The sequence below is a fragment of the Falco cherrug genome, chromosome 1 (assembly GCF_023634085.1).
Source record: "Falco cherrug isolate bFalChe1 chromosome 1, bFalChe1.pri, whole genome shotgun sequence".
Taxonomy (NCBI): domain Eukaryota; kingdom Metazoa; phylum Chordata; class Aves; order Falconiformes; family Falconidae; genus Falco; species Falco cherrug.
Window position 1 is genome coordinate 115,864,737 of NC_073697.1, and position 27,603 is coordinate 115,892,339.

Genomic DNA, 27,603 nt, shown 5'->3' on the forward strand with positions numbered 1-27,603 from the left:
TGAATTCCAATTAGTACTATGCAACAAAAGACTATTTGAAGAACAAGACACAGATACAGGAGACATGCGTTATCTTGATTTTGCCAGGTCTAGCCACACAAACAAAGCTACCTTGTTCATTAGATAGAATAAATCCACGTCTAAGTGCAATTACCCGACTGCATAATAACAGTTTTGACTCCCAAGAGAAAGCACGCAAGAGGAAGCACAGCATGTACTCTGAAAGGTAATCTGTTATTTTCAGTGATATTTTAACATTAGACTAATAAGAAGATACAGCAAACAAAGGGCTTTAAGATCTTTCAGAGGTAACCAAACTCCATTGGTATGTGGAATGTAAAAACCACTACACACCGAGGACTGCCAATATTCCTAAAGTGCTACTATTGACTGCCAATGTATAAGGTGGCCTCCCTCTTTATTTTTCTTCCCATTTTTATTTTTTATCCCATGTTCCCTTTCATCATGAAGCAGCCTGGCCTGTCACAAGGTTGATAAAACAATCTTCTGCCTTTATTCCACACTTGTGATAATAAGCAGGAACAAAAACCCCACACATTAATGTGATATACTATAGCACAGCTGCTCAGTAAAAGGCTACACTGAAAAGTTGCTGTTGTACAAGCCAGTGCTCTAGTGAGTGATGCTGCACTGGAATTCTATCACAAGAGTTTCTACACATGCAGTTACACACCTGAGATGAGATGGAAACAATTGTCTGGATGTTTTTTCCACTAGTTGAGTACACAATGTCTTAACTACTCAGCCAAAAAAATTACTTAAAACATACTATTTATATACAGTGCTCTTTTTGTATACAAAACAACCCATGCACACTCTGACTTAAAGAACTGCTCTGATATGCGAGACGAGACAGTACTTAGAAACTGGTCCAGACTACATACAATTACCTCCCTCCCTCCAAGGACAAGAGCTAGATCTAAAATATGGAACTCACTGATAGAATATACAAGAATGTCTGTTACTCTTTTTGCAATCAGAAAAAACAAAGCTCAGTATTCGTTAAGCCATTCCCCACAGAACTGCTCTCATGGATTAACTTATAGAACCCCGTCTCTAGCCAATGTAAAAATATTCAAAATATTGTCAATTTTTAGCTATTTTGGAAAAGAATCAGATCTCATTGTCATGACAGTGACATGAACACTCAGAATGCTGATCTTAAAAGTTCTGTTCCACATGATTATCTACTTCATGTACTACTAAAACTTCATTTTAATTATACCTGTAAGAGAGGATCTACTCATTTTGTTGTACACTCTTTCTGTTACTACTAAGAAAACCTTTACTTGCTATTTCAGATATTGATTTAAATTAATAAAGTGGAAGCTAAAAGGACTGACATGATCAAGAATCAGTGAAATCTGATCATTTTAGTCACAAAAAAGAGAAAGTGAAATGATTCAAACTAGTGCTCAAATGGGGGGAGGGGAACAGTCTTTCTAACATGTAATAGAAATGTGTAACAGGTCTAGGCAAGTGGAATGGCCCAGGGTACAGTGACAATATAAGAAACTTACCTATTAGACTGTAACTGTTAAGTTCAAGAAATATATTTGTCCAGACTAAAAGACAAAAAAAAAGAGGGGGTGGGGGGTGGGCACACACACCAAACCTAAGTTTAGTTAATTTGTGAGTTTCAGTGGTAGTGGAGGAGAGACATCCCATGCCTTCGGCCTGGAGTTCTGCCTTAAAGAGAGGATCAAGCTCAGCTATCTCATTCATTTGTTCATTTCTCCAATTCATTTGCTGATTGTGCAATATTTGTTTACAGCTTTCCCAGGGGCAGATGAACAGGTCTGCAAACTACCAGTGCCATGCATTGTTCAAGTTCACCCAATCCAATCAACTACCTTACAGTAACATTAACCACCAACAATAAGCAGAATTTAGTCAGTTGGTTAACACATTCAGATAATGCAATAGATTTAAATGACCTCAGGCATCGCACCTCTTTATCTAAATCCAAGGTACAGAATATGTCAAAGATTTGCTTTAGAGATGCAAAACAGCAAGAATTTCTCATTGAAGAAATGCAAATGGTTACATTGTCTCACATGCCTAGGTATCCTACATGTTTGAGAAAGAGGCTAGTAATTTCACAACAAAAAGAAAGATGTTCATTCTGACACTGGTACAGATTCATCTCTTAGGCAGTGAAAACAAAGGGAAATTATGTTCTTTAACTTCTATTGCCCGTTGTTTAGGAAGATGCAGGAGACAGCGAGGAAGAGCTTAACTATTTTATAAGCAATTCTGCAGAAAGAAAGGGATATAAAAATATGAAGTCACGTGCTGTTCATGCGCAGTATTGTGGGGGAACGCACATACTCAAATTAGACAGTAGTGAGAGGAAGAATAAAGTAACACCATGCTCAGCAGACAATATGGTGTCCAAAAATATTCAGTATGGCTCTAAGACAGATGAGAAAGTCAGTGGGTTTTGAGTGTGAAGAGTACATCTCATTTTAGCACACTTCTCCTTCCAGTATCTGGAATCCTTAGGAAAAACTGGGTGAGTATTCCGAGTGCTGCACTATTCTGGAAAGCCTCCATAATGGCACAGTGGCCTGGTACATAAGCATCTCAGGCGTAAAGCACATTCTAGAGAAGCTCTTTCATGGTACTTGAGCTCTCCAAAACTGTACTCAAACCACATTCAGCAATTTAATCTTTGCATGCTCATAGCAGTTCCTGGTGCAAGCACCCAGCAACGAGACAACCTGGGAGCAGAGACCACCAACCACCTCCTCCTTCCTTGAAACAAAACGCTTTGGGACTTCTTAAAGGGCACTACTCTGCTCAAATAAAATACAGAATAAATGTGGGGAGTGTGTGTGTGGTTTGGGAAATGATTTCCTGGGCTACTCTAAACTCAGAAGATTTGTTCAATAGAACACTAGTATGCACAGAAAGTTGGATCTCCTTCAGAAGAACGCAAGTAGAAGTAAAATAAGATATGAACACCTGATTTTTTCAGAATTAAGGGAAATGTGATCTTGAATCTTCCCACTCATTAGCTGCCAAAAAAGCATATATGATTCGTGGTTGGTAAATAAGCAACACCTGGCTTACCCTGGATAAATGGGATAGATGCTGCTTGTAGGGATAAACAAAAACTAGACCAAGAAATTTTAGTAACAGTTGTTCATTCTCTACTAACAGTCATTTCTGATCTGATCAGAGCATAAGCAATTTGATGGCATGCTTATATACAGCATAAGTGCACATGTGCACTGGACAACCAGTGCCAAGAGGCTGGTAGCTATCATATTATCAATACACAGCGCACTGTCCCTAAGCTTTCAAACTGCTAAAAGCAGGTATTCATATTGAGGCAGCAGAGCTTAAGAATCTGTAGTTTAAATACACAAAGTCTCAAAAGCTTGTGTCTTCTGAGACTGTCCTATTTACAGAACCCTTGTCAACAGGACTTTGAGATAATATAAAATATTCGACAGCAGACAAGATGACAGCAGTCCTAGAGAGCTGCATTTACTAAAATCAAAATGTATTAGTAATTTGTCTTTTGAGATCCAAAATTCTCCACTCTACATGTTACCGATGACAGAACAGTTCCATCCTACAAGGTTTTTTTAAGAAGTCTTCCAGATAAAATGGCTTAAGAGAGTATAAATTAATTTGCTGTTGCTCTTTCAAGTATGATTAAGTAGTCTACAATACAGGAAATGAGAGTGATACAGCCACAGGCTGCTGCAGGGTTACCCCACTCATATTCCAGTACCTGAACCTGGGGGCAAGCCTTTTGCTTTTTCAGAGATAGACACATGAGTTTCTTTGAACAAAACTGGCTGGGGAGTCATTCCAAAGGCATCTGATATCTTTGGTTCCGCAGTTTAGTAACCAGGCCTCAAGTCAGGGTAAGGCAATCTGCATTTAAGAATAACATGAACGAGGAAGTACCTCGGGGATTAGTTAGGATATGGGAGAAGACTCCTCTCAATGGAGAAAGTTGGGAGACATTTCTTACCTGTAAATCTATACTAGTAACGACAGTAAACTGAAGCCTCCAATATCAGAGCCCACTGGGAATACTAATCTTCAAATCTGGCTCTCAGTAACAACCAGCAAGGCTAGGATTAGGAACGGTTTCTGAAAGTACAGAGACTACATAAAGTCAAAAATCCAGGTCAGAAGAAGTTGCAAAACAGTGGAAAGTCCAAGTCTGCAAATTAGAATTTCAGGAACAAACCAAAAAAGCTTACTGCTTCACAGGCATTTCTCAAGCTTCTGCTTTTTTTTTTTTTTTTTTTTTTTCTTTTTTCTTTCTCCCCCTCCACCTACTCTGGCTTATGATACTGACTGAAGCTAGTACCAGAACTTTAAATACAGAACAGAACTTTATTCGAACATCCTCAACCATCTTCCAAGGCCAGAATTTCAATGACACAATTATTCTGAGGACAGCAGAGAGATCACTCTTCTATGAAAAGCAGTCCACCCTGACATTGGTCAGTAGATTTGTGGCCAGGTCAACTTTTACTTTGCCCAAAGTAACTCAATTTATGTCAGAACTACTGGGGGGCTCTGGACCAAAGTGATCTATTTGCTCATCAGGAACAGCTGGCTATATTCCCATTTCTCCTTTCAGACCTCTGAATTAAGAGTTCTATCAAATACATTAGCCCAGAAGGTATACTTCTCATATATCTGGCTAAGATGGAGTTAATTTTCCCCATAGCAGCTCTCATAGTGCTGGGCTTTGTATTGGTGGCTAGAAAGATGTTGATAACACACCAGTGCTTTGGCTATTGCTGAGCAGTGCTCGCACAGCATCAATGCTGTCTCTCCAAGTCTCCCCTCAGCAGTAGGTGGGCAAGATCTTGAGAGGGGACACACTCAGGACAGCTGACCAAAGGGATATTCCATACTGAGTGACAGCTGCTCAGCAATAAAGCTAAGAGAAAGGACCAGGGGGTGGGGGGACATTCATTGCTGCTACGTTTCTTTTCTGGAGGAACTGCTATGCGTACTGAAGCTCTCCTTCCTGGGAAGTGGCTGGACATTGCCTGCTGATGGGAAGCAGAGAACAAATAATTTGTTTTCCTTTGCTTCCATGCGCAGCTCTTGCTTTTCGTTTTATTAAACTGCCTTTATCTTGAACCACAAGTTCTTTCCATCTTATTTTCTCCACCCACACTGTCCTGCTGAGGAGGGGAGCGACAGTGTGGCTTGGTGGGCACCTTGCGTCCAGGCAAGGTCAACCCACCACAAGTACCACATATTAAAACAGGATCAAAATTTTAGATTAGTATAGAGCATGGGAAGAACAAGTTTGTGTTGCTTAAAATGTATCATGAAGACATATCCTTCAGTCTACTCAGGCAGCCAGTATTACTTATTTGATTGTAATTTAATAGCTCATGCTGAATGTTGTTAGGCAGTAAAGTACAACTGTTTTGTTTGTATTCTGTTAAAGTGTTTTTTAAATAGACTACAAACTGTTTAGTTTAAATTAGTCCAATTAAGGAAAGTTTTAATATACTGATACAGAAGTCACATACACAAGAAATATGATAGATCTTAACACTCGTTTCCATAAAACAAGCTTACTGGATCAACTTGGCTCTCCAGTTTTTTTGCATTTTACTATGCAAAATTACATTAACTGATTGATATCAAACAAAAACAATTGTTGATGTATCATTTTATTATGTTCGTAATGTAAACTAGGTTAACTGCTACTCAGGTACTACTAAAACCGTAAGCTGATACATTACATTGTAGGGATTATCAGATTTCATAAGAGACCTAATACAGGTGGTGTGATGAGCAGGTATACATCCCACCACTAAGCAGCAGGTTGTCTGGCAGACATTCCTCAGCTGAAACAACTACAATCATCTCTACTTCGAAGCAAGTGTGTTTCAGAGGAAAAGTTCAAAAGGTGTTTAATTCCAAGAGTGATAATCCTGAAACTGTCTCTTTTATTCTGAGACCTAAGGAAATACCTTCTTGACAGTTCAAGTCAATTGACCTTTTCCAGAAACCTCTTGCACATTGACATAAATCTCACAAGAGAAATTGTCAGAGATGTGAAAACAATAAGTCTATTTTTGCTGAACATTGGTGGTAGGAATACAAACTCAGTTTTCAAGTTTATAAAGGAGTATCTATTGCAGTAACATTGACAAATAAATTGCCATAACAAATTATTTGTATTTATTGTTTTCAGGTAACTAAAACATATACACAAACTTTCTCTAAAGGATACTGGCCCTAATCACAGACATGTATTTAAAATCAAAATTATATAGATAATAAACCAACTATCTCACAGAATGTTTTTGAGAGTTTATTTTGTAAGTATAAAGAATGGCACTGTAACACTGTTTTCTTTTGCAGACAGACATAGGGAGAAACATCAATTTAACTGTATGCCAGTTTATTAATGATAACAATCCATATGTTCCTTACAGTTTACAGTTTCTGTAAAAACAGATAAACCATAACTGTAGCCAGTCCTTTGTAGATTTTCACATTACTTAGTAAGGTTACACTAAAAAAGGAATTCTCCTTTAGATTACATACTGTAATCTATGTGAAAACCTGTATACTTCCTTGAAAAATAGTATCGCTGCCATGATGAGATTTGGTTTACTGAACAGAGAAAATAAAAGGAAGAAAAGAAGTTCAATCAAAGCTACTATTCAGTGCAAGGATTAAAAATAAAGGCAAAAGAATAAACTGGTTATTGCCTTGCCTCCACCAGCCCTACTGTGAAATTTTCATATCCTTTTAAAGATGTATCCGGCACTCTATAAAAGCAAAACACACAAATACACACAAGAAAAAAGTACTCACACTGTTTGGGTGTTGAATGGCAGCTTCGTGCTGCAGTCTAACCCGCTGTGGCATCATCACATCATCCTGGAATAAATAGCACACTGTTACTGGACATAAAAAGGGTCACAGTACAGTACTCAGACACACATTAGAATATGCTGCTAAATTACCATCATTTTACTGGCTTGCAGTCAGAAATACAAATGGAACAAGTAATGAGAGACTTTACATTTTTAGTGGATTAAACTCAATTCTGTTCAAATTGCAAGTGATCAAAACCACTACGCAGCAACAGTGTTATGATCTCAACATATATCTTATGGGCACCCACACATTTTACATTTCTAAGGAAATTCACCAACTCTTTAACGCAGTACTAGCAGTATGCGTGGACAAGGAACTAACCTTGATTAAAAGCATGAGATTTGAGACATTCTAGCGAAGTGAGGAAATGTTCTTTGTAGTCTGGCTGTACCTTGTTTCATTGATAAGGAAAAGCTTCAGTTTCTAGATCTACTCATACATCATATTTCATGAGCAGAAAAAGTAGTATTTGTGAAATGACACAATTCTAAGAAAAAAAAAGAAAAAAAAAAAAAAGAAAAAAAAGCCCACCACACACATAAAATGCATCAGCATTGATAGCGTCTTTAAAACACACCACCTGGATTTAAATTTGACGTTAGTACTTCTTTCACTTGTAGCATAAAGGTCTATTTTGTTTACATAGAAAAATACAGGTTGCCTTGTTAAGAGTTAATAACCTTGCTATCTTTCCTTGAACAGATAGGAAATACTCCTTTCAAAATTTTATTATTTCCTGTTCAAAGTTATATCCTTTCTACGCTATGGTTTTACAATCTATTAAAATGTCCAACTGTTGCACAAAATTTCTTCCCTAAATATAGTCTCCTGAGGTTTCTACCTATATTCTTTTCCATTTTGGTGCCATATTTCTTCCCTTTTAAAGAATCAGTTCAGTCTTTCTTAGATGCTGGTTAAAGCTAACACAGCCTATTTCTTTTCAGAGTATTTCCAAATGACCCTACCTTATCAGGCATACATAATTCAAAGGAGCCCTGAATTCCTGTTCTACATCCATTCTTGTAACAGTTACTCACATTTAAATAATTCTAAGGAAATTCCTTAATAAAGCCAAAAAACCCAAACATTGAATTTCCAGCTTTCACATTGAAACTTTCTGTCAAACTAATAGCAACAAAAAATATATTGGTGCTTAAATATCTAGAGCTTAGAGGGCTGAATGACCTTGATATAAAGGTGATACTATAGTATCATCAAAAACAATGCAAGGATGAAAAAGGTTTTAGAAGTGCATCTAACTATTTAATACAATTCAATTTTAAACATAAAACAAATGAATAATAAAACTGACTTATCACACGCAAGTTTAGAAAAGATGGAAGGAATAAATTATACAAAGCGTTTTTCTGCATTTCGTATGTAGGATATTTTTAGTAATAAGCCTAAGAGATGTTACTGTTTTGCAAAACGAATAGAACAGAAAAAAACCTTCTGATTTCTCAACCTCTGTACATCAGTTACTTCAAAACTACAATGATATTATTTACCATCTAATCCACTTTATTACCAGAATTCAAGTACTGTACCAAGCAAATGTTCCAATAAAACTTCTACCCTATTTCCAAGAGGAACCATTATCCTATTTCTTTGTGCCAAATACAAGGCCGATTTTTGTAAATTAAAACCTGATTTTCATATAAGCAATAGGAAATATATTTTAACTGAGCTTTGTCCACTCCGTTATGAATTACTCAGGATTCTTAGATGTCTTCTTGTTAAATATAAAAAAAAATGTGAAGACAAAAGAAATCCATCAAAAAGTGAGGAATTTCAATGCTTAGAGCAACGTTACTATTATCCCTTCCAATACACAACATATGCTCTTGTGCTAAAAGATTCCACTGTTTATGATTCTGCACAATAAAGATAATTTACTCATGATAAATTTAACAGAACTCCGCAAAGATGAAAAATAATCTACTTGATTTAAAAAGGTTAAAGCAGCATGGAAGGTATTCAAACCAAATTCAAATATCCTATTCACCAACGAGATCAATGTTATGTTTTTATAAGTAGACAACTTGACAGGAAAGCTCTAGTTCTCCATAACAAAACATTAGGTCATTTTGATGCTTTTGGCAAAACTAACATGGCTACAGATTTGGGTCTTAGGCTATCATCAAGATCATCAGTGTTGTATAAAATCCAGCTGAAGAGGGGGCACTATAAGCACAAAAACTTCAAAATGCCTTTTTTTTTTTTTTTTAATACAGCTTTGTTCTTTAATGCTGGAAAACTCTATGAACTCTTATCCTGAATGACCTTTAGAATTTTTTTAAAAATAATTTTGTCTTTTTTTTTTAATTAAGTCTTACACATACAATGCACTGCTGTATAGTTCTCAGAGAAAGAGCAAGAAAGAAAAAAAAAAACCCACCCAAACCAACATCATAGTAGTTTAAGACATAATCCCAAATAAAATAACAAAGCAATTAGGTGATGAGGAAGAACAGCACAAAATACAAATCATATCCCAGGCAAAACTGAGTCACATCAGTCATTTAGCTTTTTAGACTCAGATAGGGCAACAACAAAACAAAGCTAACTGCAAAATCCAGCTTCAGCGCTTTACAGATTCTTAACTATTGATGACTGGGCAGGTAGCCATAAAGTGGAAACTAAAAAATATTTACACAGAAATAATATTAAAGAATGTGATTGCATTCTAGAGCAGTGTTTAGAAACCAAATTAAATTCTAATGAGTAAAACTAAAAAGATTGTACCACAAAATAAGAGCACTTCAAAAATTTTTCAACTTCATAGGCAACCGATCGGAGTGAGATGCCCAGCTATGCACCGTACCGGTAACATTCATGGAGTTCAAGCACTATAGTATTAGACAACTAAGATGTTAAAGTATTTTATCCAGTTGCACATTATGTAAACACAATTTTCTATCAAAACTGTTGTATTCATGATACTGAATTCAGCAACTGTGCTGCCAGACTGTGGTTTCTGCAGTTAACAGAGTCTAGTCATCTTTTTTTGGTTTAAAACTGAAACCAAAACCTTAGTAATTAGACAAATACTTTCCAAATTAGTTTTCACTCATGTCGCGTCAGACCAAACAAAAAGTACACATCTGAATGCAGCTGCTACATCAAAAAGGGAAGCATATTTAGTTTGTTTCTGTCTCCTAGGTGCAAGGAGGCAAGATAACAAGGCTAGCAGTGAATTACACTGAATACATAATTTAAAAAAACGGAAGTTTGGCAGAAGTTTCCACTGAAATTCAATTTTCCCTGTTAACGTGTCAGTCTCTAATGGTTGTCTCCTAGCAGATATAAGGCAGACAGGATGAAGAGAGATTTCCCCCACTGAAAGAATGGACAAAGGAACAGATTTAAAGTAAATGCTAGATGAATGTGTGCCTTCACTAAGCATATACATGCAATAGAATAGCTAAATATAAAAGAACCTGTAAGGATATCTATTTTCATGTGACCCACTCACCAAACTTAATAGAAAAATTAAGAAAAATCTCAAGTAATAGCTGGGTTTACTGTCATGTAACATACACATAACTGTCATGTTACATACACACAATGCAAACAAAGCCAAATGAACAGGTAAACATAAATAGAAACCTACTTTAGGCACTCAAAATAACCCAGAATTTATAGGAATTTTGTTGATTACAAACATGTTTCCTGTTCTCCAGCGTCCATTCTGAGTAGGGAAACAATTTGCTGAAAGATGGGAGAATGAAAAGGACTTTATTTCACATGAAAAGCCAGTAGGGATTTCTAAACAAGCCCAGATGTGTTTCTGCCAGTGGGAGGCCGTGATCTCCATCACCTTTTCTGTCCGACAGGCATTCTGCCTGCTTGTGTTCGCAGAAAGCTGGCTTGTTCCTGTCAAGTTCCACACCACCTAGAGATGCTGCCAAATCAGAAAAGCTAGTTATACAGCTATCAGCTGGGCTGTCTTCCTTCCAACCTGAAGCACCATTCTTTATAAAAACACACACGATTTGTACTGAGATAATTGTCTTGTTTCCCTTTACTCATATGTTTAGCTGAAGAAAAGGAAAACCAAAGCAGTAGACGGAGCTTAAGACTATTACTCAAAGCTGTTGTTGTTCCAGTATGTGTTTCTTAAATCAGTTTGGGTAAATTCAAATGACAAGCATTCACTGGCCTCTTCAACCAGGCTGTCCACACTGTTCAGCTGGACCACACTGAACTCCACAGTGATAACTCCATGGTTTTCCCTGAAAAGCAGGGGGGGTTGCACCTCAGAAAGTAAACAGACAACTGAATGTACAATACACATCCGCTTTTTAAAACCAAGGACAAGTTCACATAAAACAACACCGTAATTATAGCTCAGTAGTGAAGTGCTTTCTTAAGCTGATGTTACAGCCTCAGCATCACACGCATTTCCAAATTCCTTTGTATTTGGCTGCTAAAAAAAAAAAAAAAAAAAAGGAGGTGACACACTCCCTCCTCGCAGTAATACAATAATAGCACCTTCTTTCCACTGCAGCTATTACACATAAAATACAACCTGTAGCAACACAAGGAGAAATGTTTGACTTGCTAAGAAACAATATGGCATCTCTAAATTCTTTCAATCCATCAAATGGGCATTCATTTATCCTGCACCTGCTCAGACTCTAGTAAAAATCTTTCTTTGCTGTTGTTCAGTTCAACACCTTGAATCAGGGAAGTAAAAGGTCTGGGACCACCAAAAACTGGCCTGTCAACAGCACAACCAAAGCAAACAGACTGATGCTAGGCAGTTTTCCAGAAGGCAGGTTTTTAAAGAAGCCCCACACTATCAAACACATTAGAATCATGCACTCTAATGGCCACATACAAGTCATCTGAGCAGAACACATCCTACTGATCTGTCAGTACTTGCAAGATCTTAGTGAAAAAATACTACTTTTCTGTTTCTGCTTCTGAAATAAATTGAGGAAGAAGGGGACAACAAAGAAAACACTTCAAAGTTTAAGAAGCTGACTTTATTTAGCACCTTTCTTTTCTTGAGCATGGCAACAAAAAAGTCTACATGGGAGGATATACATGGTGGTTTTACACGCCTGAATGACTAGTACCTTCCATTAATATAAAATTAATTCTAATCTTTTAATGGAATCTTTAAATTAAGCATCACTATTAATTGATCAGGAAATCTTTGCTGCTGAAGCAGCTCCCATCTTGGTACATTTGTTCAGCAAAGGCAGTCATGCGTCTTTCTATATCTAGCTCTTCTGTAGTCACTGGAGATCACATTGGATCTTTCTCACAGATCACTGAGAAAAAACCATGTGTGTCTACAGGAAAGGAAAGCAAATAACTCACACAGTGTTCAATAGCAAAGTCAGTAAACTCTGACAAGAGTAAAACCCTCACTGTCAATTCCAAATACCCACTTTAGCTAATAAACAGATGAAAGTTTATGTAGGGAGAGATTATGACAACTAAATTCTGAAGGTTTGCTTCTTCATTTATGAAACAGAAAAGTAACATTTCACATTCCAAATCTGTTTTTAATAAATGCATGTTTTACATAACAATAAAAACAATTATATTTTGATGTTCATTAGCGATTCAGAAACATGCACAATTCTTCTGGGCAGAAGGGGCTTCTGGTAATGGAGTTCATCACTACATCCACTTACCCGCTATTTGAATATCAGCTTACTTCAGTTTTTAAATCAGAGGATCACATTTGCAAGAAATAGTACATTAAAACAACATCAGAAAGCAAATGCATGAAGTCTGATCACTGCTTCATCTCCTAAGCTATACAGATGTTTATTTGAAAGTAAGGAAGAACATTTCCAAAGTTTACTAGTGCCTGTAGAGTAATGTAATGGCAACTAACAAGAAACCCATCTTTCCAAAACCAGCAAGTTATGGGGACTGTAAAAACAAACAGCTATGTTTATAGCTGAAAGCGATCTTGAATGCTGGAGTTCCTGACACATCTACTGAGTCTGGCTAGCTAAGGTCCAACCACCTTCTTTCAAGACCCTTACGAACACCCCCGCCAATGAAGTAGTTTTGAACTTGAAACTCAAGAAAAGCATGAAATTTCATAGCAATTAAGAATTAACATTCCCAACTTAAATCATACAAGCAAATCTCACAAACGGAAAGGCACAGGTCAGCAGCTGCCAATTCAAACATGGGAATGTCGATTCTGGTGGTCCACCCTCACTTTTGGTGAATAAAACTTCACTGTTTCCCTGTGTCATTTTCAACTATTAGCAAGCAGTGACACTGTGTTAACATGGTTTAGAGTGACATCTTTGAACTGACTAAGAGTCTCAGAAATAGCGATACATTGCCAACAGAGCCTTTCAAAAGACTAAAACAAGTGTGTAAAGGACTCAAGTGAATATGACTGGGTTTGAAATATTGCAGGTCAAAAAAGGACACATTTTTATATGTCTTTTTTAACAGTCAGGAATGACCCAACTACATATTGATTACACTTGAAATAATGAGAAACTACACATATTATTAGGATGGAATGAAAGCATGTTCCTTTTTAAAGTAATACAGATTTATACAAGTGTAGGTATGTTTAAGTGCATGTCAATGAAAAAGCAGTTCAGAGCAGAAAACAGGATTTTTAGTGTAAGAGTTCTGCTGTGCTACAAATGGGTAAATGATTCTAGCAAAGATGGTAAACACCCCAGAGAAATGACAAACTAAGGTTACAATAAAATGCAACTGGTAAAGTCATAACTGCAGACAATCTGAAGAAGAGTAGAGCTAACAGTGAAATGTATTTGCATAATTAGTTCATTCTATTGTCATATTGACTGAAATTTCCTGGTGGGAAAAATGCCTCAGTAGCTTAGAGGTGAAATCTGTAACAACCACCACAGCAAAAAAACCTCCACAACAGCTATTAGTCAAACAGCTGCCACTTCATACTAGAATAGGCTGATCAAATTCTGACAGTTCTGAGCTCTGTAACCTTTTTTTCCACATTTCTTCCCAATTTGTTGTCCTCACAAATCTGTGTTGAGAGACATAACACAAGCAGCTTGACTCCAGCTGGAATGGCAAGCAAAACGGTCTCTCTGGAGTCAGTACTTCCAAAGATGCTCCCACATATGTTCGCACATTCATTTCACTCAAAGAAGTGAAATTAATGTACAAGGAACCAGGATGTATTTCTTCACCTATATGAAATGTATACAGACTATTGACCCAGCCCATTTCTCTCAATATCCACCTATAGCAAACCTGAAATTATGGCTGCACTTCTGAAGGTCGATTCCCTGGCACTAGTGCAGCACATTCCAAAAGGCTGATATCAACATTCCTTCCTAGAGAGCTTGCTATTGGATTGGTGACTGAAATGAAGAAGGTAGGTGGTGTGCAGAAGCAGACTTGTTAAACAGCTGGCAACATCTGTGTTTCAGCTATTATCACGCATTTACTAACTACAGCCAAAATATTGAGCAATTTTTAGACTTGTAACAGTTTCCACATTCATTTTATTTCCTCCAAACTGTTTTCAGCAAAATATGGTGGTAATAAGGAGAGACAGTAGAAAATACATTTAATTAACACCAATCATTTAATATTTCTTTTGTATCAAAATTAGGCTTCTGATAGTTCAGAATGCCTTCTATTCTGAAGCATCTAGCTGAACAGCAGGAATAGAAATACATAGAACAGAAAATCTTGGTAGTTTCTTCCATGCTTACCCACACTAAGTCATAAAATTCTCAAATCACTTTGTGTAGGTCTCAGATTAAATATAAATTTATGGTAATGATAATATTGCACAAATCCAAAATCATCACCTGTTACATTCCTTAATAGTTGTAATTTGTTTCCCTGCTGTTTTCTTATCCTGCACAGCTAGTCAGCAAACAGAAACAACACAGCATCATGAAGATGCACTCTATATAAACACCATAAGGTAAGTAACAAATTAAGGATTCTGAAGAGGTCGCTATAAAAATATTAATTACTTTTATTTAAAGACTTTTATTTTCCAGTTTATCGCTAGTGATTTACAAACAGCTAGATCTATCTAGATTGACAAGAAAGACTAAGCCAAAATTTACCTCAGTAAATGATTCTATACAGATTTGAGACAGAAGATATGAAGCTCCATGGCACGAGAGAACAGTAGGTTAACTTCTCACTCATGCGTGGACTCAGACAACTTCAGTCAACATAAGTATGTACATAACTTATCCTATGTACTCCCTAGAATGCCCCATACAATGTGGTATCCGTGAAAGCCTGCAATACCTGAACTTCGCAAATCATAAGATCTGATTTTTTTCATTTTAGATACGGAAACAGCCTCACTGACTCACAATACAGGAGACTTAAATCCATGGAATCATTCATATAAATTAAATGGCACTTGGATTTCTGTCTACTTGAAGTAAAGCAAAAAGAACTGGATGCCGAGTTCATTCATCTCAACAAAACTGGCATCACTCCAGTTACTTCATGGCATAATTTATAATGTCCCTATACTCTTTCAAAATCTGGTGACTCAGGTGATCAAGAACAGAGCAGCAGATTTTGCGTTCACACTTTCTCAAAATAATTTGTTTATGAAACAGACACTAACATGCAGTGCTGGATATGAAATACTTATTTTTTGATGTATGACAAACCGACATTTCCAAACACCATTAATTCACATATGTGATTGTGAATTCTGTGTATTAAACGATCTTCAAAATTTTGTTTCTGAAATACCCATATATACCCATATATATATCAGATATTGCATCTCAAAGCTTCACCCTCCATAAACTTACATACAAAGATTTACTTGAAATACACTCTGTAAAACAAACAAAACCCCCAAACCAACAAACTGTTAAAGGGAAACTAGGATAAAGTCAAATAAACTAATTTAAAAAGGCACACTGTGTTGCTAATAACTTAATAAAAGCAAGAATAAAGGCCAGGAAAGCCACTTGCAAAACTTAATTTCTTAAATGGTATAACAAGAAATTTCTCCTGCACTTCCGTGGGTCAGAAGAAATACACCAGCACTTAACTGTGTCTTGCAACAGTACACTGATTAATTCACAAAATTTTAACACACAAAATGAAAAAAATCCTATCTAGTTGATCTAATAAATGGAGTTTGCAAACTGAAAGATTACCCAAATTAAAACCTGTGTGCTTATAAGGCTGTAGTTTACATCCCTGCTCTCATTACACTTTCTAATAAGCACAGACAATCATAACATTAGGTTGAATCCTACCTGAAAACCTACACTTTTCAGCAGCCAGTTCATCCTAGTACTACACTAAACCATAGTTCAGAGGAAAGAATCAATCTTCAGGTGAAATTACATGAGATCAGTGAGCCTTAAAGGTCCCGCTCTTCTTGCCTGATCCTAGCCACATGGCACCGTTCCTCAGATCAGCTATGCACATTTGTGAAATCCTTCACTGCATATTAAGCTGCATAAAGTCAGATAGTTATCTGTGGGTTAGTGAGCTGAATGGCTTCACAGAAGGTATCCAACAAAGGACAGGGAAAAAAAATTCAAGATGGAAGGTGAGACCTCTCCTATTTTGCATTAAAAAGCCAGTAGATTAGCTCTTAGTTTCTCATCAATATAATTTTCCGAAGAATGTGGGAAAGAAAAATCCTGAAAACACCTAAATACCACCCTTGCCCACCCCTGCTCACAATAGCATGTGAAATCCAATAGGATTAGAGAACAGCATGAGGCTGTAGGCTTTCTACAGGTTGGAAGACAACTTTATGGCTATAAATAGTAACCAGCACATTTAACTGCCAAACGCCTTTAAACAGCTTGTCTTTAAGGCAAACCAACAACTACAGTAAAAACAAAACAATTTTATTGACAAAACTAAGTTAGATAAAATGCATTAACTTACTGAATCCAGAAAGCAGAGATAGGTTCCTGAGCTCTGAATTACTGCCTGATTTTTAGCAAATCCAACTGTTGAAAACACAAAGATAAAATTATGCAGTAGTTTTTAATGTTTGGGGTTTTTTTTAAAAAAAATCTTACTACAGTCAGGAATAGATGAAAGAAAATACAAAAATCAGTATCAGGCAAAGTACACAATTTTTCCGTACTTAAACCAAGGTAAATATTTAAATAGTATACCTATTTCAGTCGTCTTCTTTAAGTGATTATCAGTTGTAGGTGTCAGAATTCTGCCACCAAGTAGAATTAGACTACTTTTGCTAGCCCTCCATACAGACAAAACATGCAATACATATTGTAAAGGGTCCAGCTACCTAAGGTTCACATCCAGTACCTCAGATCACAGAATCACAGAATGCTGTAGGTTGGAAGGGACCTTTAAAGGTCATCTAGTCAAACCCCCTGCAATAATTCAGATGCTGAAAACCCTTGGCTGTATATACATTCATCTCAAGTCATAGCAAATAGTAACAAATCATAAAAAGGCAAAGAAAGAACAAGAGATTGCTAGGCAATTTGTTCTTCCCATCAGGGGGCCAGGTCCTCAGAAGGACTCAAAAAAAGTTATGTTCCATTATGCTTGTTAAATACAAAGTACGGAAATACAAAAACTTCATGCGCCATTTATGAATGGCTCATGTAATGCAGAGGGGAGCCAAAGCAGAACAGTATTATGTACACGGAGCACAAATCCAGCTTATTTATACTATAACACGTTATACCATCTATGGAAGACCACATTGAAATATAAATCCAGTCAAACGACAACATTGGCATCTTGGGGTCTTGTAGTTTCTGACACCTTGACGCTTGTTGAACCTTTTACCAAGCCATTTCAGACAGTTGAGCCAGAAGAAACCTTTTTTGTCAGCTTAATTTCTGAAGCAGATGACAGCACTGGAAGGTCAAACAAATGGCCAAAAAAAGGAGGGGGATCAGGAATACATCGCTCAGGGTAAGGATGGGACTGCAACAACCAGCAATACGATGAACTCAGCTTACCACTGAGATACATCTGCAAGGTAAGAGTGTTTACCTAGGATAATTGTCATATGTAGACAAGGTCTACCCAAGAACATTCTGGTCTTTGAGTTCTTCTCCTGGGCAACATAATAAGAAAAGACCATGCTATATCCAGTGTTACTCCAAGAAACGCTACATGAATTTCTCTTAGTCATATATGTAACATTTAAGTTTTGTTTAAAGTCTTTATGGAACCAAGTCAGGGAATCCAGCAAAAGATTGCTCTGACATGCAAAATGACGTGAAGGTATGCAATACTGTGGGGTTTTTATTCTTTAATGGGAAAATTGGAGACATAAAGCCAGAAAATTTCACTATGAAGCGGAGCAGGGTAATTTTAAATAATATTATCCCTAAAGTTCCTGATTTTGCATTTGAAAAAAGCAGACTTCTCTAATTCTCTACTTTTTTTTTTATGTGACATAGGTTTAAGTTTGCTAAGGAAACAAATTTCACTGGGCTCAAAGGGTCACTTAGTTTTAACACACATGCTTCTTGGCTATTTTGCTGAGTTGTCCAAGTACAGAAAAAGACTTATGACTGCATTTCCTACTGCCTCAAAGGAACATTATGTTAACTACCAACAGAACACTACTAATAAAGGCTCTTCCTTATAATCATGTTATTCTTTTCTTATGTAGTACAAGTATTTTAATCCTCACCTTCCCTTCATCATGGGTTTGTTGGATTTACGCTCTTACAGTATATTTACATATTACTCGTTCTACACATATGAATATCTAATATCACATATACCGTTACTCTCATTCTTCTTCCTATTGGCAATAAAAAAGCAGCTGGCAAAGTCAGTAAGTAGCTACCACAACAGCAGAGCTGATCCTGGCATGAGCAGTTACAGTGGGAAACAACTGATGCAAGTTAGCAGGTCTGGGCATGCCGAACAAGCAAAACCCTAATGCTGTGGAGGTCCCTGTTAAAGCAAGAGGTAAAAGAACAGGATAGAACTAAATTTGCCCAACATCAGACAAATCAGTACTCCCATACATCATTACCAGCTGTAAACCAGCCTGTACTTACATTTCAGTGCTGTCATTACTACACCCCAATATTTCAACAACCTTCAGTAGAAAATAATTAAGTACTAGGAATCGACAATGTAGGAAAAAAGTGAAGGAGACTCAAAGGCAACTACAAGATGACAATTATATTACTCTATGAACTTTCTGAAATATTTCAGATCTCATTTTCAAATACCTCACTTTACTTTTTAATATTTGTGATGACAAAAGGTTGGGAAATATTTCTTTCTCGGATTAAGCCAGAAACCATCCGGAAGCTTTTCATATACCAGCTATTTTTTTAGAGGGGAGAGAAGAAAATACACATATTTTAAGAACTGTTAATAAGAGAGATATAACTCCCTGCAGAAGAAACTATATATTAAAAATTGTTTCACCACAACAAATCCTATGTTTGGCATGAGTAAAAAATTTTCTTTAATATTACTCTACTGAAGAAAATCAAATGTTTGTGCCAGGTCTCTGAGTTTTGTAAGGCCTGCTTACTTGGTGAAAAGAGCTTGTTACCATGGTTACAGCCGTAAAAACTTAAGCCTCAGTGAGATATTAACATTCCTCACTCTTGGAAAGAAAAAGGTTTCCTTTTTTTAGGCAAGTGACCCTTTCTTTTTTCCTAGGTTCCCCCCCTTTCTTTTACATGTTAGAAAAGAATCAGAAATAAATCCTAATCTTGTGTAAATAGTTGAAGATGTGAAGCCTGACTAGTACATTGTTTCTGTACTAAAGCATCTTCTTTTAAAGGAAAGACTCCTTACAGTTGTAACTAGTCCTTAACATAATAAAAGTAAATCACTGAAAGCAAACAAATACTATGGATTTCAAGTAACCTGCTCCTAAAATGTAACAACCGTGAAGAAAAGATGTCCTCATTTTAATGGTGACCCGAGACTGACTTCCACATGAATAAGCTTGGTTTTGTTGTTTTAGAAGAACTATGCATTTCATACTATTATTTAAAACAATGCTCACAGCTGCATTCCCCCACCCCCAATTTATTAAAGATTTGTTCAGGTTTCAGCTATCCCTACACTGACAAATGCACATTAAACCAAAAAATAATCTGACATACCCCTAATGGCACAATATACTCCTTGTAGTTCACAACTTGAACTCAGCTTTAGGTTCAGTTTCCTGATGTGCAAAGGTGAACTGGCTTCAGAATCCTAACATAAATTATTGTCACAACATTGCACCTGTGTGTTCTTGCAAACTAAAAACTAGTTTATACACAATTAATACAACACTCTATTAGGAACAAGACTTTATACATAGAAAATGGCTTCTAAAAATGGAAAATAAATGATATAACAAGATAGTATTAACAAAAAAAATTGGTAACCCACTTTCCTAACTACCATAATTAACAACCTCTGGTATTACACTTTGACTTGAGAAATTGCAACCCACTTTGCTTCTAGATCATCAACTACTAAGAGAAGTAAGATCTGAAAGGAGACTGATCAACCAATAGTTGTGGAGTGGGAGAAGATAGATAAATTTCCAGGAATACAAGCCATTCTTGACATCGCTGAACTCCAGCTTAATCAGTTACTCAAAAGAGAAAAATTCCCTTTACAAACCTTGCCTGTCTTCTGTCATCACCAGCTCAATAATGCTAATATTACTAGTTGCACTGTCAAAACAACACCATTTCATGCTAGAGATATTGAAATACTGAAAATATTTATAGTAACAGTTATGCTGTGTTACTTCAGTTACTTCAGTCTGACAACTGTTTGAAAAGCCTTAAAGAAGTCTGTAGTCAAAAGAAATTACAGTAAATAAAGCCAGGGGCTATACCACGTTGTAGATGAATTCAGTGGACAAACTCCAATTTATTTGTGTGTTTCAACAAGGGAATGAAAATTAAGCCTTCTGAAACAGAACCTGGCTTTTTCATAAGATCATCATTTTGAGGAGACTGTAATAAGCCTAGGTCTCTTTCCAGTTACAAACAGGACATTTTGTTAGAAACCAGAAACTGACCAGCTTTTGTGTTACAGTGTTTCCAAAGTGGGTCTTTTAAGTGAGATAACTTGAAAGACACAAATTTGCTGTTCTGCTTGTTTTGTCCTGTTGGTCTCCAGGACACAGGTATAATCTTCCAATTTCACTGCCATTCAACACCAGGTTCTTCAAAAAGCAATAGACTTTTATTCCTGTTTTACAGTTTTGCAAGCTTGTCTGCTAAAAAACCCTGCATGTGAAACAGCTGAAACAAGCAGCTGAAACAAGCAAAACTAAAACCGTTAGAGATATTTGTCTGTTACCTCCTCCAGTGGATAAATGTAATTCGCGTTGACATGTAAATCAAGAGGGAATCACACCATACGCTTATCTGGTACCTCACTAAACATATTGTTTTACCCTTTGTGCAAAAACTTTGGAGTTTAATGAGAATTTTTTGCTCACATCAAAAATTTCTCGAAATCTCTGTTTTGATCTGATTAAAGGGATATAAAAATGTATTTTGTTCTATTTCAGGGTCTATTCTAAAATACTGAAAGATATTTACTTTTTAAGTATTTATGTAAGAAATGTGGGATTTCTTTTTTCTTAAAACCCATCTCTGTATTTACTTTTTAAGTATTTATGTAAGAAATGCGGGATTTCTTTTTTCTTAAAACCCATCTCCTGAAGATAAATCAGGTATCCAAAAGCCACAGTAAAACTGTAAGCACTAACAACACTGTGTATGCTACAATTAAACAAAATTCTTTTGCAGAGTAGAACACAAGTGTTAAGCCAAGTTCTTCTTTCCTGGACATATAAACAAATTCCTCAGAGCCATTGTACAGAGCCATTCTACAAAATCAACAGGACCAAATTAAAAAAAATGAATTAGTTTTGAAACTGATAGCTCTGGAAAACAATGTGTTAGGTTTTTTCCTTTGCAATGCAAGTGGCTACAAAGATGCTTTTCAAACTAAAAAACAGACGATGCCTATGATAACAGCCTAACTCAAAAAAATCACTACTAAGCTACATACCGCCTCGAGGTTGGGATGAATCATTACTACCAATGACCACTGAAACACCAGCATCTTCCAACTTGATCTTCCATTTTTCAATTATTTCAGCTGAACCATCCTAGAAAAAAGATGACATAGATGCAGCTATTTTAATTTGTATGGTGAACAAAACTAAAAATTCCTGTCAGACAGTATTTACTTGGATAGTATTTTAAATAAGGACTGAAACATACCTTACTGGCATCATTAAAAACTGACAGCTCCATGGTTTCTTTAAAATCTTGTTCCCAAACCGACTTCAAGCATTCATCTAACCAGCATTCACTATTGTGAACAGGCACAATGACAGACTATAAAAAGAACAAACAAAGATCCAAATATATGTTAGTAAGCACTATTTTTGTTTACTTACAGTATAAGAATATTCATTAAAAATGGGAAGCATCACAAAAAATGCATCTTAAAAATACAAAAGTAGGCAAAGATCCTTTATTGTCATTACAAATATGTGATTCACTTTCCTCTCTACCAAACTTTTTTTTTTTTTTTTCTGAGTTCTACAAGATGGCTTTTGGTAGATGTCCAAGGAAACAAGAGACTACAGAACCAAAAATGCTAGCAAAACATCTATAACACCACATTAACCTGTTCCTAGCATTCCTGCGTTTCTTAAAACACTCTATGTCATCCATTAATGCATCTTACTCATCAATTTTTCTTTAGGCTTGCTGCCTAAATGGAGATGCTCATGTACAGAGCCTGTATGCTTGAGCTCGAGCTCTAGCCAAGTTTTTAAAATGATTCTATCTAAAACTGCTATTAAGCATTTTAGAAGATGACATATGGCATAGTTCCATAGTCAACCATTTCAATTGCAGGCTTGCCTATTGTAGCCTCTATTGGTTCAGCCACATATATGCAAAGCATGAAAACTTATCTGAAATATTTTAAAATCAGTTAGAAATCAGAGATGATTTCTCTGTTCAGTTACTCACTATTGTTCGAATTACCCCCCAAAACCCAACAATTCTTTCTCAGAAAAGAATACATTCCATTCACAGAATGCAAAGTCCTAAAAAATTAGCACAGTAACACACTGGCTATGCTTGTAAAGGGAGAGGCCAAACCCATACCTGTTAAGATTGCTTATAGATGGGGAACTTAAGGCAAAGAGCCTAAGTAATGTAAAAAGTCTCATGGGACATTCTAAGAAGTTCCTAGAAACAGAACTTAAAACTCTATATCTTGTGGTGCAACCATAAATACATAGTTTAAAGAATCAGAGGATTATTTCCTATTGTAAGCATGCAAGAATCTTAAGAAACAAAATACAAGAATACTGAAATTGAATTATTCAAGATTTAGTGACATGTGAGCACATGTACGAGGTGTGAATACATGTAAATGCATGCATTAGTAGGCAGATTTTATGGACATTGATAAGTATATTTTTTGGTTTTTAGGGTAGGATGTATGTACATGCAGGTATTACAGAGTGTGATGTATGGTACAATGAATAACAAATAAGAAACTTAACACTTCACAGCAAAATAAAAAACCCTATACTTGTCTAAAATGAATGATCATCTTGATTTTTGGCAGGATGCTATAAGAGGAAAAAGGGGTATATAAAAAAGGTAGGAGGAAAGCTATCTAAAATTTTAAGCAAAGCAGGTCTTTGACTTGTGTTTTGGAGAGTAAAATAAGTAAAATAAGGAGAAATAGAAAATAAAAACGTGAAATTGACTACCAAATAATTATAATTACAAAATACAGACAAAAAATATTTCAGAACTGTCTTAGATTAGTACTTTGAGATTAAAAAAATAAGCAAAAATCTGAGTTTCTACACCAATATATTGAATTTACTCAGGATTTTAATATCCTTTATGTCTAGATGGCAATTAAAATAAGACCCTACACATTCACACTAATCCATTTTACACATTTAGAAAGAAAACAAAACGTTCTCCGATCCTTCCAATGACTATATAAACTAGCTACAGTTTTGCACATCCAGAAAAATCAATGATTTCCCAATCTGTCTTCTAATTAACTTTAGTAAAAATTTGACTATGCCATCACAAGCTAGTTTGATATTGGCTTGAAAACTGCAAAACTGGAACTTCCTTGGTTTTTTTTCCATGTACTCCTGTTTTAAGTCAGGACAGCAGTACAAAATATCAAGATTATGTTTGCACCTCTCTTTAGGTTTAACTGAAAGCAGAAAAAACAGTACTTTAACGGCAGAACATATAAAACAATCCACAGATACCTGATGGCACTAAGGTACTCCGAACTCAACAAAACAACGTGTATTAGCATGCTCCTAAAAACATTACTGTGAGCAAGTTCTGCTTCCACCGTACTGTCACAACAATGTTGAGCTAGATGCCTGCCAAAATAAGGTACAGTGCTGATGGCACTTCTGTGTAAAACCTGAAAATTTAACAAATCCACAGAAATAATTGTACACAGCGATATAGTTAAATACCAAGAGTACTGCTAACATCATATACTAAGGATTCCTTCAGTTCTACCATTCTTACTTGGTTTACTGGTTTTCTGTGTTGTTTTGTTTTGGGGTTTTTTGTTTGTTTGTTTGTGGGTTTTTTTAAGGCAAAGATAAGTTAAAAACTGCAGAGCTATGTTTTCATTTCTATGTTTGTAGCCTGGTTTAAAAGTTAGAGTTGGTACTTGTCCTGAACTAGCCATTCATGAATTGGCCTTTAGTATCGTGTGACTGTATCAGAATGCTTCAGTCTTGTTGGTTTATTTAAAAAGGGAAAAACATGAACCAGGGCACAATTTCACTTACAGGTGCAGATTCGTAGTAAAAAAAAACAGCTGGTAGTAACCTCAAGAGACAGCGTCTATTTCTTCTGTCCCAAAACAAGATCAACTGCAGTTGCATCATCGCTGACAAACCATAATCTCCAGGAACAAAACTACCAGCCTTGCTAAGGCAATCACTAACAGCAGGCGTACAAGACCTGGAATACAGTTTTCCCAAAGTCTGAAGTCCTTTTGCTGCAGTTTATGCCAACTACTGCTTTCCAATCCCAACACAGACTATTACTCGAGTTCTCTTTGCAATTCTCTGGTTCTCTTCTTCATGTGTTTGAAGACTGCTACCATAATAGTGAACTACAGAAACATGCATAAAGCCCTTTCTAAGTGATTTTGGGTCAATAAAGGGAAATAAATTGCAAACAACTGCTGTATTTTTGTCATTACAAAATCAACTGAGTGATAACTGAGTCAGAATTGGATTTGAGCATTGTGACACTACCTGGTTGTCCCTGAATTTCACACATTCTAGAGTAAGACCTGAAGTGATTTTAGTTATTTTTAGTAATGCAGTTTTGCCATCGCTAAGCTGAAGATGATGATTCTTGACTTTGCTGCAAAATAAATGTTGATGTGTGGCAAAAACGACAGAATGTGAAATGGTTAACCGGTAGTTCAACGCCCTTTCTTCTACAAATCAATTACTCTACCAAAAAAATCCCTTCCTCCGTCAGCTAGACCACTGGAAAACAATACATCAATCACAAGACTGGAGAAAACTAGAGAAATGCGATGTTTTTAAAAAGTGTCAGAAACTGCACAACTGAATGTTTTGCATGCAAGAAATCCCTCATTTCTGGCATGACCACCGTCATCCTCTACTAAGAATATACATATATCTGATAAACAGCTCGAAAGTGAAAACTTCTTTTCAGTTTCCACAAATTTCAGTTTAAGTAGACTCCATCCTGCTTCCATGTCTGAATGCAGAAAATAAATGGAAAAAATAATTTCAACAGTGCTGATGGTTTTCTAAAAGTCAGAAGCTGTTATTTGTGAATGAAGTTTTCTTATGAGTCATTATTCCAAACCATTTAGAAACTCATGACTGTTGGCAGAAACATACTAGTTTTGTCAAATCTCGTATCTGGGATACTTTAAATAAACACAGAGCGATTTCCAGGCCACAAACTTTGATCTGCCTTTAGGATCTGAGACTCTTGTGAGGTTGTGAATCGGTTTTACCTGCCCATTGATCTGTGCGTTTCTGCTTTTCAGATAGTCTGTCTCGATCTCAACTGCCGCCAAACCGCATCAGTTGTACGTGTGTAAATTTGTAAAAAAAGTGCTTTACACAAAACCAAACAAAACAACACCGTCACAGGGAGTAACAAAAGTATGAAGAGCGGTACGAAAATTTTAAAACTATCTTTTCAAACTCCGTGTAACCGAGCACGCCCGGGCTGTGAGGACAAGCAGCGCAGCCGCCAGGCCTGGAACCCCCCCGCTGCAAACCCGCGCCCAGCCCAGGCCCAGCACCGCGGGGCCGCCCCCCTCCCGCCGCCGCCTCACACGTACCACCTGCACGGCGCCGCCTCTCCCCGCCTCCGCCATGGCCGCCTCCGCCCCACGGGGAGGAAGGGGGGCCGCTCGCCCCGTAACGCCCGCGAAGGAGCCGGAGCTGCTGGCCGGGCGGGGAGGCGGTTTTGGGGGAACTGCCCCCTGCCCCCCTCAGGGCAGGCCGCCAGCCCGCCTGACGGCCCGGCACCGAGCCCCAGCGGGAGGAACAACCATAGATGAGGCGGCTGGCAGGGCCGGAAGCGCCGCCGCCGCGGTGCGCGACAGTCTAGGGCAGCGGGGAGCAGCGAGGCGCTGAGGCGGGGGCGCGCGCCGCGCTTCCAGGGCGCCCCTGGCACGGAGGCGTTCGCCGAGGCACCCCTGTCGGGACAGAGGGATGGCTATCTCGACATGGGCGGCTGGGCAGCTGTGTGGCCGTTCTAAATCACTGCCCCTCGCTGGGTGCGCGGTGTCACCTCCGGCGCTCCCCCGGCCTGGCTCGGGGTGTGCTGCCCAGGCCGTGGCGAGGCTGAGGGCCCTGTCTGAGGGCACCGAGTTCTTAAAATAAAAAGTGCCTGCAGTTTCCCGCTTGTTCTCTAATTCTGTTTTTCACTTGTGTGTCTCCAGTTGGCACTTTTCTTCATCAAGACTGCTCTGTCCAGTGCTATCAGTGCCTTTTCTTGTTTTTTAATAACCTTTAAAAATGAGATAATATTTGATGGTGGCAATGATATCAGTATTGATAGTTTACTTACTGAAACTGTGCTTGTGCAACCACTTATTCCCCTGAAAGTTCACAACTAAAAGGGATCGCAAGACCAGGCCCTATACAGCAACCTATTCAGAATTTTTAAAATTTGCACAAAGCAATCTTTGTTGAGCAAAATCCTGAGATTATCCCTTGTTTATCTGAAGAGCCTGTTAAACAGCTAGACAATTCAAGAAGCAAACAGAGCAGAGTTATCTTAAAATGTTCGTTGGCACACAAATCTGAGAGCTGAGGAGGTGAGGAAGACAGCCAAGCAGTAATTCACCCTCAGAATCCATTTCAAATTATCTACACAGCTTTTCTCCATCCAGCCCGAGTTTTAATCTTTCTGTGAACAGCACTGCTAAATATGATCATTTCTTTTTCTGGTGACAAAGGCTGCTAGCACTTTTATGTTGCCTGCATGCCTTGCTTTATCTAGGAAAGTGTAGCTGAGTATTGCTTTACTCATGCTGAACCGAACAAAAGTCCTAGTCAGGGCCCAGCACCTCATTATGCGAAGCAATGCACAAAATGCAGAGCAAACCCCATGCTTCCTTCCCCAAGGAAAACAGAGAACCAATCAAAACCACCAGAAATGTTTTCTTGGTTATATTCTGCAG

The 27,603-nt window shown here is 37.3% G+C and overlaps 1 protein-coding gene across 1 annotated transcript in view; it reads right to left on the bottom strand.

Moving 5' to 3' along the window:
- B3GNTL1 (UDP-GlcNAc:betaGal beta-1,3-N-acetylglucosaminyltransferase like 1) overlaps nucleotides 1-26,789 on the bottom strand; it is a 132,735-nt gene extending 105,946 nt beyond the window's left edge. Inside the window, exons 1-5 of the mRNA XM_055722655.1 lie at nucleotides 26,254-26,789; nucleotides 22,119-22,235; nucleotides 21,904-22,003; nucleotides 16,795-16,859; nucleotides 6,847-6,912 (exon numbers count right to left, since the gene is read on the bottom strand). Coding sequence (XP_055578630.1) covers nucleotides 6,847-6,912; nucleotides 16,795-16,859; nucleotides 21,904-22,003; nucleotides 22,119-22,235; nucleotides 26,254-26,289 — 384 coding nt within the window. The 5' untranslated portion in view covers nucleotides 26,290-26,789. The remainder of the gene's footprint in view (nucleotides 1-6,846; nucleotides 6,913-16,794; nucleotides 16,860-21,903; nucleotides 22,004-22,118; nucleotides 22,236-26,253) is intronic.
- Between the last annotated feature and the right edge of the window lie 814 nt (nucleotides 26,790-27,603).